Here is a 17,096-nt window from a genome sequence, read left to right on the forward strand (position 1 = left end):
ATTCATCCACTTCTAGCTGTTATTTTTGATATTTACTCAGAGGTGTACACGAATTGCTTTGCTAAAACTGTTTCTTTTGCCAGAGGGGAAGTTCCTGTGTGTGGCTATTGATGTTCTTTTCAAAGTCAATAAATGACAAAGAAATGATGGAAGATGATTTGTGGCAGTTATACCTGCAGGCAGTTAGCCCACAAAAAAGGGAAGTTCATTTCATTATTTCAAAAGACTGTGGGCATTGTTTCCACATGGCAGGGAAGGGAGGCTCCTTAGTTGTAGCTGTGAGGTTAATTGGATAAGTAGAAGGCCTGGCCACTTTCCTGGCTTTGTCCTCAGAGCACATTTTGCCCTCTCTGGTCCCGAGGCCAGTCATCACTGCAGTTCAGTTCACTTGGAAGTAGACCTGCTTTGAATCTGTAGGAGGCTGGGCATTTGATGCTGGCTGTGTGTGAAAGTTCTATAGGCTTTTTTTTTTTTGGTCACCACAGCCCTGACACTACCATAAATCAAAACCAAACCAGGATGGCGGAGCCAAGATGGTGGAGTAGTCAGAAGCGTCATGTGGTACTTCTTACAATGATGACCCAAATAAACAAGTGAATCAATCATGTATGACATCTAGGAGCCCTGAACACCAAAGACAAAGTTGAGGAGTCAGACTGGGTGGCAGAGGGAGAGAGAGACAGTTCAGAAGCAGCGAAGATTTGCCAGACCTGACCTGGCTGGCACCCTGCAGGCTGGATCAGCCAGCACACTTGGGCTGAGGCAAGCAGTAGCACTTGGGATGAGTTTTCCATGCTGGGAGAAACTGATTGGCGGAGAGTATGCACAAGCCTCTGGAACCAGGGAGAAGTGACACTGAATCTCTGACTAACCTACCTCGAGAGATTATAAAAAAAAAAAAAAAAAAAAAAAAAAAACCCTTCCTCCTCTGGTAAGTATCTCTTTCCCATTCACCAGCCCCTCCTCGCTCTGCTCCCTTCCCAGTCTGGTTTTAGCGACTGCCATGCTCCCTGGGCCAGAAGTGGGACCTGTCAAGTGCTCTGAGCCATTCTCCCGGCTTTGGAGAGGGAACAAATTAACAAACAGGAAAAATAATCTGCCAGCTCCCCTAAGCTAGGATCTCAGGGCAGGCACAGCCCCTTTGCCTAGGAACAAGCATGAGGGGTCCATGGACTCTGAATGCCTATCACCCCTGCCTAGACCTGTGTGGGCCCATTTCAACAGCGTAGGCCCTCATTAGCATAATATAACAGGGTACACACTGAAGCCTATTTTCAACTGCAACAGCTAAGGGGGAGTGGTAGATTTGTGACATTTGACACCACCCTACCCATTAAGCAGGGTACTCACCTACCCACATCAGGGGCCTGAGGACTGGGGGCTCCACCCACTCCACCTAGCCACCCAAGACAGGGGTCCAAGAATAACTGGTGCCTCCCAGTCCTTACAGCCAACAGCATTGGGTGCCCAAAGTTTGGTTGCAAAACCCACTCACCTATGGACTCTAGGGAACAGGGACATGCCTTCCACCAGACACTCAGAGGCAGATCTCAGCCCCCACCTTGCTCAGCACATAACCTCCTACTGTAGCCAGATACCAGTGTCTGCTCCAATCACTGCTACCTAGCCCTGCCCATCTAGGACTGTACGACCTATTCAGTGACCAACAACCTGGATACCTGAGCTGAATCCATACAGGAAAAGTAAATGGACTCTTGGGCTCATACACCTAGTTGCAGCTCTATCCACCTGGTGACAGGACATGAGAGCTTCAAAGATGCCAAGAATCAAAGTAGCTCACATAACCAGCCTATATGGGCATATCAAAAGAAAACAAAACAAGAAACTAGGACACAGAAAGCAAACATAAAATAAATAAATATAATAACTTACTGATGGCACAGAAACAAAACATATAAACAGGCAGACCATGATGACTTTAGCAAGTTCCCAAAACAGAGAACCAAAAAACCTCCTGGGGGAAGAAAAGGTCTTGGAATTACCAGAGGTAGAATTCAAAAGATTAATATACAGAGCTCTTCAAGAGATCAGGAAGGAGATCAGGCAAAATGCAGACCGAGGTAAGGAACACGCAGACAAATCAACAGAGAAACTTAAGAGGGTTATACAAGAGTAAAATGACAAATTTAAATGGCTACAAGAATCCATAGAGGGACAGCAAATAGAAAACCAAAAGATTAACAATAAAATTTCAGAATTAGACAGCTCAATAGAAACTCATAGGAGCAGAATTGAGGCAATGGAAGTCAAAATTAGTGAGAATAAGATAAAGCACACGACACCAATTTATTTGAGTAAAAATCAGATAAATAATTAAAAAAAAAAAAAAAGAAGAAACTCTAGGAATTATGTGAGACTCTATTAACAGGAATAACCTATGAGTGATTGGAGTACCAGAATGGGGGGAATAACAGAAAATACAGGGAGAAGTGCTGAAGATTTATTGGCAGACCATCTGCCTGATATCATGAAAGATGAGAAGATGCCTACCCAAGAAACTCATCAAGCCCCACACTGGGTAGATCTCAAAAGAAAGTCACCTAGACATATAATAATCAAACTTGCCAAAACCAAAGATAAAGAGAGAAATTTAAGCGTGCCTACAAAAAAAAAAAACAAAAACCAAAGAGCACTTAGGGATAAACAAAAAGTCATCTACAAAGGAGAGTCAATAAGACTACTACTCAGCAGAAACCATGTAGGCAAAAAAGCAATGGGATGACATATATAAAGCCTCGAAAGAAAAAAAATTGCCAGCCAAGAATTATATATCCAACAAAATGGTCTCTCAAATATGACGGTGAAATTAGGTCATTTCCAGATAAACAGATGTTAAGGGACTTTGTAAAAACTGAACCAAAATCACAAGAAATGCTAAATGGAGTCCTCCAGTTAGAAAATCAAAAACATCAGATGACAATGCAAGACTAGAACGCAGGACAGAACAACCAGATATCAACCCAGGTAGGGAAGTCACAAAAATAAATCAAAGCTAAAACACTGAAAATAAGGAAACATAGATGTCAATATGTAAAAGATGATAACATTAAAACAAAAAAGAGGGACTAAATAATGTAGTCATAGAACTTTCATATGGAGAGGAAATCAAGGCGACATAAAGAAATAAAAGATTGGTTTAAACTTAGAAAAAGAGAGGTAAATATTAAGGTAACCACAAAGAAAACTAACAATCCTACACAACAAAATAAAAAAGAGGAAAATAAAGACTCAGCAAATACAAAATCAACAACAATGAAAAAGATGAAAAGAAAATACACAAAGAAAAACCACTTGGCACAGAAAATTAAGTGGAACAAAAAAAACTGTCAACAACACACACACACACACATCAAAATGACAGCACTAAACTCATACCTATCAATAATTACACTGAACATAAATGCACTAAATGTACCAATAAAGAGACAGAGAGTCACAGAATGGATAAAAGGACATGATCCATTTATATGCTGCCTACAAGAGACACACCTTAGACTCAAAGATACAAACAAACTAAAATTCAAAGGATGGAAAAAAAATATCAAGCAAACAACAATCAAAAAAGAGCAGGAGTGGCAATATTAATCTCTGACAAAATAGACTCTAAAGCAAAATCCCCCATAAAGAGATAAGGAAGGACACTATATGATGATTAAAGAGCCAATACACCAGGAGGACATACCATAATAAATATTTATGGACCCAATGACCAGGCTTCAAAATACATAAAACAAACTCTAGCAGCATTGAAAAGAGAGACAGACAGCTCCACAATAATAGTAGGAAACTTCAACATACCACTTTTGGTGAAGGACAGAACATCCAGAAAGAAGCTCAGTAAAGGCATGGAAGATCTAAATGTCACAATCAACCAACTTGATCTCATAGACATATACAGAACACTCCACCCAACAGCAGCCAAGTATACTTTCCTTTCCAACGCACACGGAACATTCTCCAGAATAGACCACATATTAGGCCACAAAGCAAGCCTCAAGAGAATCCAAAACATTGAAATATTACAAAGCATCTTTTCTCACCACAAAGCCAAAAAAGTAGGCATCAAATAACAGAAAAAGTGAGGGGAAAAAAATCAAATACATGGAAACTGAACAACACCTTGCTCAAAAACTACTGGATTATAGGAGAAATCAAAGGAGTAAAGATATTCACAGAATCAAATGAGAATGAAAACACATCCTACCAGAACCTTTGGTACACAGCAGAAGCAGTGCTCAGAGGTCAATTTATAGTAATAAATGCACGCATCCAAAAAGAAGAAAAGACCAAAATCAAAACATTAACCCTGCAACTCAAAAAAATAGAAAGGCAGCAGCAAAAGAAGCCCTTGGGCTCCCAAGCCCGTTGCCATCGAATCGATTCCAACTCATAGCAACCCTATATAGGACAGAGTAGAACTGCTCGATAGGGTTTCCAGGGAGCACCTGGTGGATTCAAACTGCTGACTTTTTGGTTAGCAGTTGAACTCTTAACAACTACACCACCAGGGTTTCCCCTCGGGCACCAGAAGAAAGCAAATAATAAAAATTAGTGCAGAAATAAAATAGAGAATAGAAAAACAATTCAAAGAGTTAACAAGACCAAAATCTTGTTCTTTGAAAAGATCAACAAAATCGATAAACCATTGGCCAAATTGACGAAAGAAAAACAGGAGAGGTAGCAAATAACCCGAATAAGAAATGAGATGCCTGATATCACGAAAGACCCAACTGAAATTAAAAGAATCGTAACAGAATACTATGAAAAATTCTACCCCAACAAATTTGAAAACCTAGAGGAAATGGACGAATTTCTAGAAACACACTACCTACCTGAACTAACACAAGCTGAGGTAGAAAAACTACATAAAGCTATAACAAAAGAAGAGATTGAAGAGGTAATTAAAAAACTCCCAACAACAACAACAAAAAAATAGCCCTGGCCCTGATGGCTTCACTGGAGAACTCTACCAAACTTTCAGAGAAGAGTTAACACCAGTACTGCTAAAGCTATTTCAGAGCATAGAAAAGGATGGAATACTGCTGAATTCATTCTGTGAAGCCAGCATAACCCTGATACCAAAACCAGGTAAAAATACTGTGAAAAAAGTAAATTACAGACCAATATCCCTCATGAACATAGATACAAAAATCCTCAACTCAACAACATTCTAGCCAATAGAATTCAACAACATATCAAAAAAATAATTCACTATGACCAAGTGGGATTCGTACCAAATATGCAGGGATGGTTCAACATTAGAAAAAAGATCAATGTAACCCATCACATAAATAAAACAAAAGATAATAACCATATGATCTTATCAATTGATGCAGAAAAGGCACTTACTTGACAAAGTCCAATACCCATTCATGATAAAAACTCCCATCAAAATAGGAACAGAAGGGAAATTTCTCAACAAAATAAAGGGCATTTATACAAAGCCAACAGTCAACAACATCCTAAATGTAGAAAGCCTGACAACATTCCCCTCGAGAATGGAAACCAGAAAATAATGCCCTTTATCACCATTCTTGTTCAACATTGTGCTGGAGGTCCTAGTGAGAGTGATCAGCTAAATAAAGAAATAAAGGGCATCCAAATTGGTAAGGAAGAAGTAAAAATATCCCTATTTTCAGATGATATGATCTTATACACAGAAAACCCCAGAGAATCCACAAGAAAACTACTGGAACTAATAGAAGATTTCAGCAAGGTATCAGGATGCAAGATAAACACAGAAATCAGTTGGATTCCTCTACATCAACAAAGAAAATGTGGAAGAGGAAATCACCAAATCAATACCATTTACAGTAGCTCCCAAGAAGATAAAATACTTAGGAATAAATCTAACCAGAGACATAAAAGACCTATACAAAGAAAACTACAAGATGCTATTGCATGAAACCAAAAGAGACCTACGTAAGTGGAAAAACATATCTTGCTCATGGATAGAAAGACTCAACATTGTGAAAATGTCAATTCTACCCAAAGCAATCTACGGATACGATGCAATCTCGATCCACATTTTAACATTTTTTTAAGATGGAGAAACAAATCACCAACTTCATTTGGAAAGGAAAGAGGCCCCGGATAAGTAAAGCATTACTGAAGAAGAAGAACAAAGTGCGAGGCTTCACACTACCTGATTTTAGAAACTATTATACCACCACAGTAGTCAAAACAGCCTGGTACTGGTACGACAACAGATATATAGCCAAATGGAACAAAATTGAGAATTCAGACTTAAATTCATTTGTCTATGAGGAGCTGATATTAGACAAAGGCCCAAAGTCCATTAAATGGGGAAAAGTCAGTCTCCCTAACAAATGGTGCTGGCATAACTGGATATCCATCTCCAATAAAAAAGAAACAAGACCCATACCTCACACCACGTACAAAAGATAACTCAAAACAGATTAAAGATCTACATATAAAATCTAAAACAATAAAGATCATGGAAGAAAAAATAGGGACAATGCTAGGAGCCCTGATACCTGGCATTAACAGAATACAAAATATAACTAACAATGTGCAAACTCCAGAAAAGAAACTAGTTAACTGGGAGCTTCTAAAAATGAAACACTTATGCTCATCAAAAGGCTTTGCCAAAAGAGTAAATAGACAACCTACAGACTGGGAAAAAATTTTGGCTATGACATATTCGATCAGGGTCTAACCTCTAAAATCTACAAGACACTGTAAAACCTCAACAACAGAGACAAATAACCAGATTAAAAAAATGGGCGAAGGATATGAACAGGCACTTCACTAAAGAAGACATTCAGGTAGCTAACAGATACACGAGGAAATGCTCACGATCATTAGCCATTAGAGAAATGCAAATCAAAACTACCGTCTCACCCCAACAAGGCTAGGATTAATCCAAAAAACACAAAATAATAAATGTTGGAGAGGTTGTGGAGATACTGGAACACTTATACACTTCTGGCGGGAATGTAAAATGGTACAACAACTTTGGAAATTGGTTTGGCACCTCCTTAAAAAGCTAGAAATAGAAGTCCCATATGACCCAGCAATCCCACTCCTTGGAACATATCGTAGAGAAATAAGAGCCGTCAAGTGAAGAGATATATGCACACCCATTTTCACTGCAGCACTGTTCACAAAATCAAAAAGATGGAAACAACCTAGGTGCCCATCAACAGATGAATGGATAAATAAATCATGGTATATTCACGCAATGGAATACTACTCAGGATAAAGAACAATGATGAATCCACAAAACATCTCACAACATGGATGAATGTGGAAGGCATTATGCTGAGTGAAATTAGTCAGTTGCAAAAGGACAAATATTGTATAAGACCACTCTTATAAGAACTCAAGAAAAGGTTTAAACACAGAAGAAAACATTCTTTGATTGTTGTGAGGGTGGGGAGGAAAGGAGAGAAGAATTCATTAACTAGATAGTAGACAAGAATTATCTTCGGTGAACAGCAAGAAAATTCACAATACAGGGGAAGTCAGCACAACTGGACTAAACCAAAAGCTAAGAAGTTTCCTGAACATAATCAAACACTTTGAGGGACAGAGTAGTAGGGGCTGGTGTCTGGGACCATGGTTCTGGAGGACATCTAGGTCAACTGGCATAACAAAGTTTGTTAAGAAAATGTTCTGCATTCCACCTTGGTGAGTGGCATGGGGGGCCTTAAAAGCTTGTAAGCAGCCATCTAAGATGCATCAATTGGTCCCAACCCATCTGGAGCAAAGAACGAAGAACACCAAAGACACAAGGAAAATATTAGCCCAAGAGACAAAAGGGCCACATAAGCCAGAAATTCCATCAGCCTGAGACCAGAAGAACTAGATGGTGCCTGGCTACTACCAATGACCGCCATGACAGCGAACACAACAGTGAGTTGCTGATGGAGCAGGAGAAAAGCATGATGCAGAATTCAACATCATGTAAAAAGTCCAGACATGATGGTCTGACTAAGACTAGAGGAACCCCAGAAGACAAGGTCCCTGGACTCTCTGTTAACCCAGAACTAAAACCATTCCTGAAGCCAACTCTTCAGACAAAGATTAGACTGGACTATAAAACATAAAATGATACTTGTGAAGAGTGTGCTTCTTAGATACAAGAGAATAAGTGAGCAGCTCCTGTCCGGAGGCAGGATGAGAAGGCAGAAAGGCAGAGGAGCTGGTTGAATGGACATGGGAAACTTGAGGTGGAAAGGGGAGTGTGCAGTCACATTACAGGGATTGCAACTAGGGTTGCATAACAGTATGTGTATAAATTTTTGTATGAGAAATTAACTTGAGCTGTAAACTGTCACCTAACACACACAAAAAACCAAACCAGTTTTCATCTAGTTGATTCCTAAATATGGTGACTCCATGTGTTTCAGAGTAGAACTGTGCTCCATAGGGTTTTCAATGGCTGTGATAATTCAGAAGTAGATGGGCCAGGCCTTTTTTCCAAGGCCCTTCTGGGAGATTCAAACTCTCAGTCTTTTGGTTAGTAACTGGATGCTTAACCATTTGTATCACCCAGGGACTTAAAACCACCATAAAAACAAAACAACCAAATCAGTTGCCATTGAGTTGATTCTGATTCAGGGCAACTCCATATGTTGAAGAGTAGATCTGTGCTCCATGGGGTTCTCAGGGCTCTGACCCTTTGGAAGCAGATAGCCAGGCCTTTTTCCTGAGGCACCTCTGGGTGGGTTTGAACTGCCAGTCTATCAGTTAGTAGTTGAATGCTTAACCATTTGAGCACAGGGGCTCTTTGAAACCATCACAACCACTGAAAACTCATCAAGATAACCAAGATGGCTTGAGAACTGGGCTGAAGATTCCTGAGAAGGGGGGCATATTCTCAACCCAGCAGTTAATTTCAGAGTTCTGCGTCCAGTCCACTGGCCCAAGTGCCAGCCCCAGATAATTTGTGTTTTATTTTGCAAAATGATTTTCAGATAGAAAAGTGTGCTCAAATGCGCAGAAGCTATCATTTTGTATTAATATTTTTCTCCTGAGCCTTTTAAATTCCAGGAGAAAGCGTAGGCTAAATACTGAGCTTCTCTGTAGTTGCACTACCAAATGCAGATTCATACTTACTCTGCATGGTCTTGCTGTTGGGCAGGGATGTGCTGAATAACTTCATAAATTGTACTGTGCAAATCTTGCCCTAATATACCATCGGAGGCTGGAACAGAGCTACTCGGCATCTAGAAATGTGACACATTTAAAAATAAAATTAGAGAAAGACTAACAAATAGTTTTTCTACTATGCAGGGATGGATTACCCAATAAGTAAGATATGCACGGGCTACTTGTTCTTACTTAGTAATCTGTAGCGACCAATTTCACCTATAGATTAGTAAATAAACACAAGCCCATGCATATCTTACTCCTAGTTAACCTGCCCCTGCATAGTCTATGCTGCATAGTTGAAAACAGCTAGAAATAGTGATGAGTAGAGAATTAGAACTGTTTATCTTCCCTGAGTGTTCATTTTTCTCCTGCTACAGTTTCCTGCACTTACCCTAAGGTAGTTTGTGTAGCATCATAGCTATGAGGTCAGAAGAGGAAGGGGCTTGGCAAAGTTATCACTTTTTTCTTCACTTAAGAAGAGAGTTAGCAGTATCGTAAAGGAAATATAGTAGAAAGAAAAAAATAGCAAAAGAGGAGTTACCAGGACAGCTTAGAATCCGAGAGCATATACTGTTATCTTTTATATTACATCTCCATTACCCTTTTGACACTATTTGCCAATTACGTGTACAAGGGTGGCTGGAAAGAAAGAATAACATACAGCTAAAAGCCCTCATCACACTGCAAGTGAATAAAGACAGTACCAAGAAATATAGAACACACGAAGGGAGACGTTTTGGTTTGGATGTAGCAGTGGGTTCTAAGAACTAAAGGCTTGGGTGAATGTGGGAAGTATAGCAGTATATTCCTGTCTGGTAAAAAACAACAGGCATTTTATTGAAATTGGCATTCATGTTTTATTAACTTCCATTTCTTGTTTTTCCTTCTTCCTGTAAACACTGCTTGCCAATTATTTAGCCAAAGTCTGATTTCTCTCCCCAGTCCGAAACTCTTCCTATTTTTATACACTTATGGCCACTTTCTCTGAATCAACTTGATAGCAATGGATTGGACAATGGAAGGACTTTCAGTCCTTCATATTTATACACCTCCACCTAGAAGACTCTGTCCTTGGTACGTGTCAGCTAACCTAATATTAGAGCTGTTGACAAGTAGTAAACTTTCTTGTTTCAGGCAATTGCCTTTCTGTTCAACTCCCCAAAGAAATTTAGGACAGTAGAAATGTACAACAGGTAGAGAAAGAGAAGAGTATTCTCTCTGTACTCATACCACAACAAGCTAAGCAATTATTTTGATTTTTTAAAACTCAGTAATTAAATTTATTTCCTTCTTAACCTGAATTCTGAGACCTTGGTTTTATTATGATTTTCCTTCTTTTCTCAAGGCTAATCTTAACATATAACTGCCATTCTGGCGTCTTCTGACATAGATCCTCCTCCCCGTGTCCTATTGCTCATCCTCCTCTTTTACTTGTTGGTTTGATTTCTCACTTCTTCTCCAAAGCACCTGGCACAGCCAACTAAGAACCTCAACAAATTCCTCAGGGGTTGTCAGCTCTGCAGATCGGCATGGTTTCAACTCAAGTTATTCAGCTATGAAAGAAAAAAGGGGGGGGGGCTTCCGATATGTAATTAAAGCATCTGTATCTCTGCTTCAAGTTCTTGAGGATTGTAGAGTTTTTAGTTTCTCAACTGATATCCTTCCAATAAAATTTTAAAACCTGAGTCCTGGCTAATCACAAGAAGCCCTGGTGATGCAGTGGCTAAGCGCTGGGCTGCTAACCAAAAGGTTGGTGGTTAGAACCTACCAGCTGCTCCATGGGAGAAAGATGTGGCAATTGTCTTTCACAGACATTAAACACATTGCCATCGAGTGCATCCCGACTCATAGTGACCCTATGGGACAGAGTAGAACTGCCCCATAGGGTTTCCAAGGAGCACCTGGTGGTTTCAAACTGCAGACCTTTTGGTTGGAGGCTGTAGCACTTAACCACTACGCCACTAGGGTTTCCTTCATAAACATTACAGTCTTGGAATCCCTATGGGGCAGTTCTACTCTGTCCTATAGGGTCGCTATGAGTTGGAATTAACTAGACGGCAATGGGTTGGGGTTAATCACAAGGCTAAATTTAAAGTTCCTTGTGTAAATCTCATTCCTTTCTGTTGAAATCTTAGGAGTAAAAAATGTGCATTATTTTAAATAAACTCTTTATTTCAGTAATTCACTTATAATTCTTGTTGGCACTGCAGTTTTCTGCTCTCCCATTTGACGTTACACCTTGGAGGGGTGATCTCTGCCACAAGCAGAGCTGTTGGAAATAATTAATCCACCAAGTACTTATTTTTGTCTTTCTGGTGGTGGACCTGAAGAGTGAGCCGATCCAGCCTGAGATTGCCTAGGGCATTGCAAAACGTTTGTAATGTAGTTCTGCCCTTCCTCTGTGATGATGCGGGCACTAGGGCTGCTTAACCAAAACCAAACCCGTTGCCGTCAAGTCAATTTTGACTCATAGCGACCCCATAGGACAGAGTAGAGCTGCCTCATAGGGTTTCCAAGGAGCGCCTGGTGGATTTAAACTGCCGACCTTTTGGTCAGCAGTGGAGCTCTTAACCACTATGCTGCCAGGGTTTCCTGGTGCTGCTTACCTGTTGCTGTTGAGTGGTTTCTGACTCACAGCGACCCTACAGGACAGAGAAGAACTGCCCCACAGGGTTCCCGAGGCTGTAATCTTTACAAAAGCAGACTGCCACATCTTTCTACCCTGGCTGGAGTGGCTAGTGGGTTCCAACTGCAGACCTTTTGGTTAGCAGCCAAGTGCTTTAGCCACTGCGCCTCCAGGGCTCCTTTATTCACTACTACCCGTTGCCATCGAGTTGATTCCGACTCAGTGACCCTATAGGACAGAGTAGAAATGCCCCATAGAGTTTCCAAGGAGCGCCTGGTGGATTTGAACTGCAAACCTTTTGGTTAGGAGCCATAGTGCTTAACCACTACGCCACCAGTATTTCCTTACTCACTACTTCCTTACTCACTACTAAACTACTAGGGAGGATGAAATCCAATCCATCTCTCACCGCTACTGACATAGTATTTGTGAAAGTGAGTCTGCGGCCAGGAAACTTGCTGGATGTTGATAGAATGCTCTGAGCAAGTGAGGTAACCATTCTCTAACGGCAAACAGTTCTTTTAAAAAATGGAAATGAAAATGTACAGAAGCAAGCAATCCTCTTACAGTTCCTTCCTTAAGTGAGTGATCACAGGGGCTAAAGAAGCAGAGGAAAAATTGATCCTATGAAAATTTATAAAAACATTAATGAACTTATTAGCTAAGAGCAACTCTGCATGTCTATTAAAAACAAAACTGCTTTAGAAAACCCTTTCTTTGTAGACTGGAAAAGTGGCATCGACTGCGTAAAAGCTTCTTTTTATCCTCACCTCACGTATCTTTAGGATAATAATAAAGATGCATACCTGCATACATTGGGTTTCTTTGCTACCTTTCTTTTGAAGAGCATGAGGCACCTTCAGTTGGCTTTGCAATGTGCTCAAGAGATGTGAGGGGGAAGTGATGGGGAAACTGAGTTCAGCGAAGCGGCTAGCTGCAGTCACTGAAGTGATGCAGTAATTATGTTAACTTGGGCTTTCTGATCCACGATTTATCCACTTCCCTTGACCTTCAATAGTTATTTACTGAGTTTACTGGATAAAGACTGTGAATTAACATAACATCTTTATTTGCGTTAGCCTTATGAAGATGCTTCTACCCCCATATCTGGCAACGTCATTCATTGTAGAGTGAGTCCACACAGCTGAGGGATAATGCACCCATTTGATCACACCACCTAAGTGCGTAATGAACACTGCTTACACCTCTGGTGAAGCAGAACTCTACTTTTTGCCTGATCAGTCACTAGGAAAACCAACCCTGGGAACACCAGAAGCATCTGGAAAAGCAACAAATTCATATATTCCGAAGTCATCCAGAGCATCTTCATGGCCTGAAATGGAAAATAAATACTACTCACAACCAAAAGCCTCAACTTGTAATTGTTGCTTTTTTACAAAACCTTTATAAAACTTAAATATTTTTTTGTCTGCTTTAAGTAGTACGTGTACAAAACCAATTTAACATTCCCTAGTCCCCTACAATTAAGTTGCCATTAAGCAGCATTGGAAATCACTTCTTCTAAAGCAAAGAATTGGAACAATTTTTATGAAAGCCTGGTGTGGGAACAATGTACAGTCCTTTGTGACCCTTGGCTACTGGCATCTTATGGACTCCAAGGCTTTTGCATGGAGGTCACCACAGCCCTTTATCCATCCATAATAACTAGTGCACTCTGCTAGATCCATCCATAATACCTAATGCACTCTGCTAGATCTAACAGAGATCACCAAAACTAAAAGAATAAATAGATAATTACAGCTGCCCATACATACAAAAGACAATACAATCTAACACAGCACATTATCAGTGTCACCTAAACTATCATCTGTAAAATGCCTGGAGGGAGGAGGAACCAGATAGTCTGAGATCCTTCGAGCCCTGACATTCTATCATTTGTAAGTGAGAAAGTACTAGATAGACAGAAAAGACCCACATTTATTAATCACCCAGGAATCATGTTAGGCACTCCACCTACATCATTTTATTTAACTTTCGTAACACCCATAAAAAAAAAAAAAAAAAAACCCATAGCAGGAAGTTATTATGTCTATTATATAGTTGAGGAAGTTGGGGTCAGGAAAAATAAGTTTTTTTTTTCCTAAGGTGACATAGGGAGAAAGTGGCATATATGGGACTGAAACCCGGCTCTGTGTGACTCCAAGGCTGAGCAAAAGCAACGTTGATAACTTACGATAACAAGTCAGTATGATAACAACAGTGATGGCAACCAGGAGTCAGCTGGGGACAAAGAAGGAACACTGGCCCCGTCAAACCCCCCTTTCCTTTTCTCCCTAGGACTGAGCCATCAGCTTTCCACCTGCCTTAGGAAAACCCCAAAGAGCTTTTTATTTTGCAATTAACAAAAGTGGGAGAACCCTTTGTTATTTTCAAAATAATACCAGGATCAATGGACTAGGATTCAGCAGAACTCAGTGACTGTGGGCAAGTGCATTAATCTCTCTGACTTTTAGCTCTCTTGCTTTAAAATGGAGCTAAGAGTGTCTACCAGGCTTACCTTACAGAGCTGTGTGACTTAAAATCGTAGCACAAAGGTATAGCACTTTGTAAAGTGAGGGTGCTATAAAAAAAACTATACAAAGGTGATAAATCATTATATTAATTTTAGCTTATATTAATTTATTATATTAATGATACTTTATATATAATAATTAATATCAACAATATTAACTAACATACATGAGCATTCATAATACCCCCTTTCAGGCCATTACCTGAAAATGTTTGAGCTTTCTTATATTCTGTTTCTGGTCTGAAAAGATAAATAGGCATTTCTGTCAGTGATAATAATTGAGGAAAAAGCATTCAGGAAAAAATTTTTTTTTGTAGAAACATATGCATTACCTGCCTTCTAGCTTCTGTTTTATAACTAAAACCAAAAGAGAAAAAAACATAGTAAGTTACTTTTTTAGTACACACATAAAACTATCTTGTTTTACCTTCTTTTCTAATTTTAACCTACCTTTGTAGGGTTGATATTTTTTCCATACGAAGAGAAGACTCATGGATATAATCAAAAATAGTGATATTCCAGTTATACTTGCTAAAGGTGACAATGATTTCCCTTTTTGTGCAAGCTTCTCCAGTCCTATATAAAAATAACAAATTATTAATATTTTCTTAAAGGTCAATGAATTACTAAATAGTTCCCTTTGTTTATGCTTTATCTTATATGAGACACTACTGCAAATTTTGACATTCCCCATTCTAATTATGGATTTTTAAATTCTCTCTGTCAATTTTTGCTATTTATTAGATGCATTTTGAAGCTATGCTATTAAAATGCATAAAAATTCAGAATTTTTATATCATCCTCCTGGATAAACCCCTTTAAACTTATGAAATGTTCATTTTTTTATCTGAAGAAATACTTCTTGTCTTAAAGTCTAATTTATCTGATATTAGTATAGCTACATCAGTTTTCCTTTGGCTAATATTCATATGATTTATTTGTTCATCCTTTTACTTTCAACATTTCAGTATCCTTATATGTAAGGTATGTATCTTATAAGCAGCAAATAGTTTTTTTTTTTTTAATCCAGTTTGACAATATGTGTCTTTTAGTTGAAGTATTTGGTCCATTTATATTTAACATATTTATTAATATATTTCAATTTAAATCTATGACCTTACCATTCTTTCTGTTTATCCTACACATTTTATTTCTTATTATCTTCTTTCTTGTCTTAATTTAGATCAGTCAGAATTTTATTTTATTCCTATTTTTCTTACTATGTTCTTATTAGTTATACTTTTTTTATTTGTCACTTTGTGGAAACCCTAGAGCTTAAAACATGCATCGTTGACTTATTAAAATCTAATAAAAACTAATATTTTTACTACTTACCACTTCCACAATGCAAGAATAAGATCCATATTGAATATAAGAAAACTAAGGCTCCAGGACTCAAATTTGAATTTAGCAATGTCTGAAGGTAGTAAAGTCTGACTACACTTCAATGCTCTTTCTATCATCCCTGCCTGACCATTATACAAGAACCAGAAATCCTTCTGCTCATTAAGCCCAGATCTACTCGTTCGTGCCAATTGGAGCCACAACAAATAAACCAAATCCTTTCTCTACAGGATGCCATTTCAGTTATTTGATCTCACATCTTGGCTGAGAATTTTCTTCTTCAGATTAAACATACCCATATCCTTTTGTTGTTCTTTTCATGACTAGTTTTCAGATTCTTTAGTACCATAAACCAAAAAAATCCAAACATGTTGCCCCTGAGCTGATTCTGACTCATAGTGACCCTATAGGACACAGTAAAACTGCCTCGTAAGTTTCCAAGGAGTAGCTGGTGGATTCGAACTGCAAACTTTTGGTTAGCAGCCAAGCTGTTTGCTTCCGTGCCACCAGGGCTCCAAAAATCAAACTGATTGCCATCAGGCTGATTTCGACTCATAGTGACCCTATAGGACAGAGTAGAAGTGCCCCACAGGGTTTCCAAGGAACAGCTGGTAGATTTCAACTGCCGATCTTCTGGTTATCAGCTGAGCTGTTTAACCACCACACCACTAGGGCTCCAGTTAGTATTCTAGTTGCATGATTTTGGAAGCTCAGCAAGGTTAGTCAATTTCACTCCTAAAATATGCATTCAGAGGGAAACCATACTCTGGTGTGGTTGTCAATAAGATAAAGGCAAATAGAATGTCCTCCTAAGATAATGGCAGGGATAGAAAAGCAAAATAAGAAAGAAAAACTTGATAGAAACATTGCATAATAGAATATGACTTAAGCACTACTTTTAGCAAGTGAATTCTCTCTTTCTTCATTTTAGATCCAATATTAAAATCAAAATTAGCTAGAGATATTTCCAGATAATACACAATTAAATGCATGAGCATTATATGTATGTGTACATATGCTTCCCATATGTTTGGTATAGATGTATCACATCCTCTATAATTATAAAAATTTTGAAGGGCCATTTATAGACATAGATAAAGAAATAGTCTCAGAGAAAATAAAATATTTGCCACAGCTAGTAAGTCCTAGAACTGAGGCTGGAAAGAGTTTATTCTGACTACGAGTTTAATTAATTAATTTATTTTTCCTGCTAATGCACGGTCAAAAAATAATTTTTGCAATTGGCAGGTAGGCTCCTATATATTCCATTCAGTGCTAATTTATTCTATTCAATTTCCTGCAGTGTGCATTACCATGACTTACAGTGAGCTTCAGAAAAACATTTTAGTATAGTTTCAGCTCTTTTTTCTCTTAAATTTGAAAATAATGTTAATAATAATAATTTCAGAGTATTTCTCATTCTTATGGTAAAGTTACACTCTGGCACATATC

General features: G+C 38.7%; 1 protein-coding gene across 1 annotated transcript in view; it reads right to left on the bottom strand.

Moving 5' to 3' along the window:
- Positions 1-9,101: 9,101 nt before the first annotated feature.
- The window catches only part of HEPACAM2 (HEPACAM family member 2), a 37,401-nt gene continuing 29,406 nt past the window's right edge, over positions 9,102-17,096 (bottom strand). Inside the window, exons 4-8 of the mRNA XM_064289988.1 lie at positions 14,751-14,876; positions 14,633-14,657; positions 14,503-14,540; positions 13,027-13,100; positions 9,102-9,215 (exon numbers count right to left, since the gene is read on the bottom strand). Of these exons, the coding sequence (XP_064146058.1) occupies positions 9,102-9,215; positions 13,027-13,100; positions 14,503-14,540; positions 14,633-14,657; positions 14,751-14,876 (377 nt within the window). The remainder of the gene's footprint in view (positions 9,216-13,026; positions 13,101-14,502; positions 14,541-14,632; positions 14,658-14,750; positions 14,877-17,096) is intronic.

Source organism: Loxodonta africana, chromosome 8, assembly GCF_030014295.1.
Source record: "Loxodonta africana isolate mLoxAfr1 chromosome 8, mLoxAfr1.hap2, whole genome shotgun sequence".
NCBI lineage: Eukaryota > Metazoa > Chordata > Mammalia > Proboscidea > Elephantidae > Loxodonta > Loxodonta africana.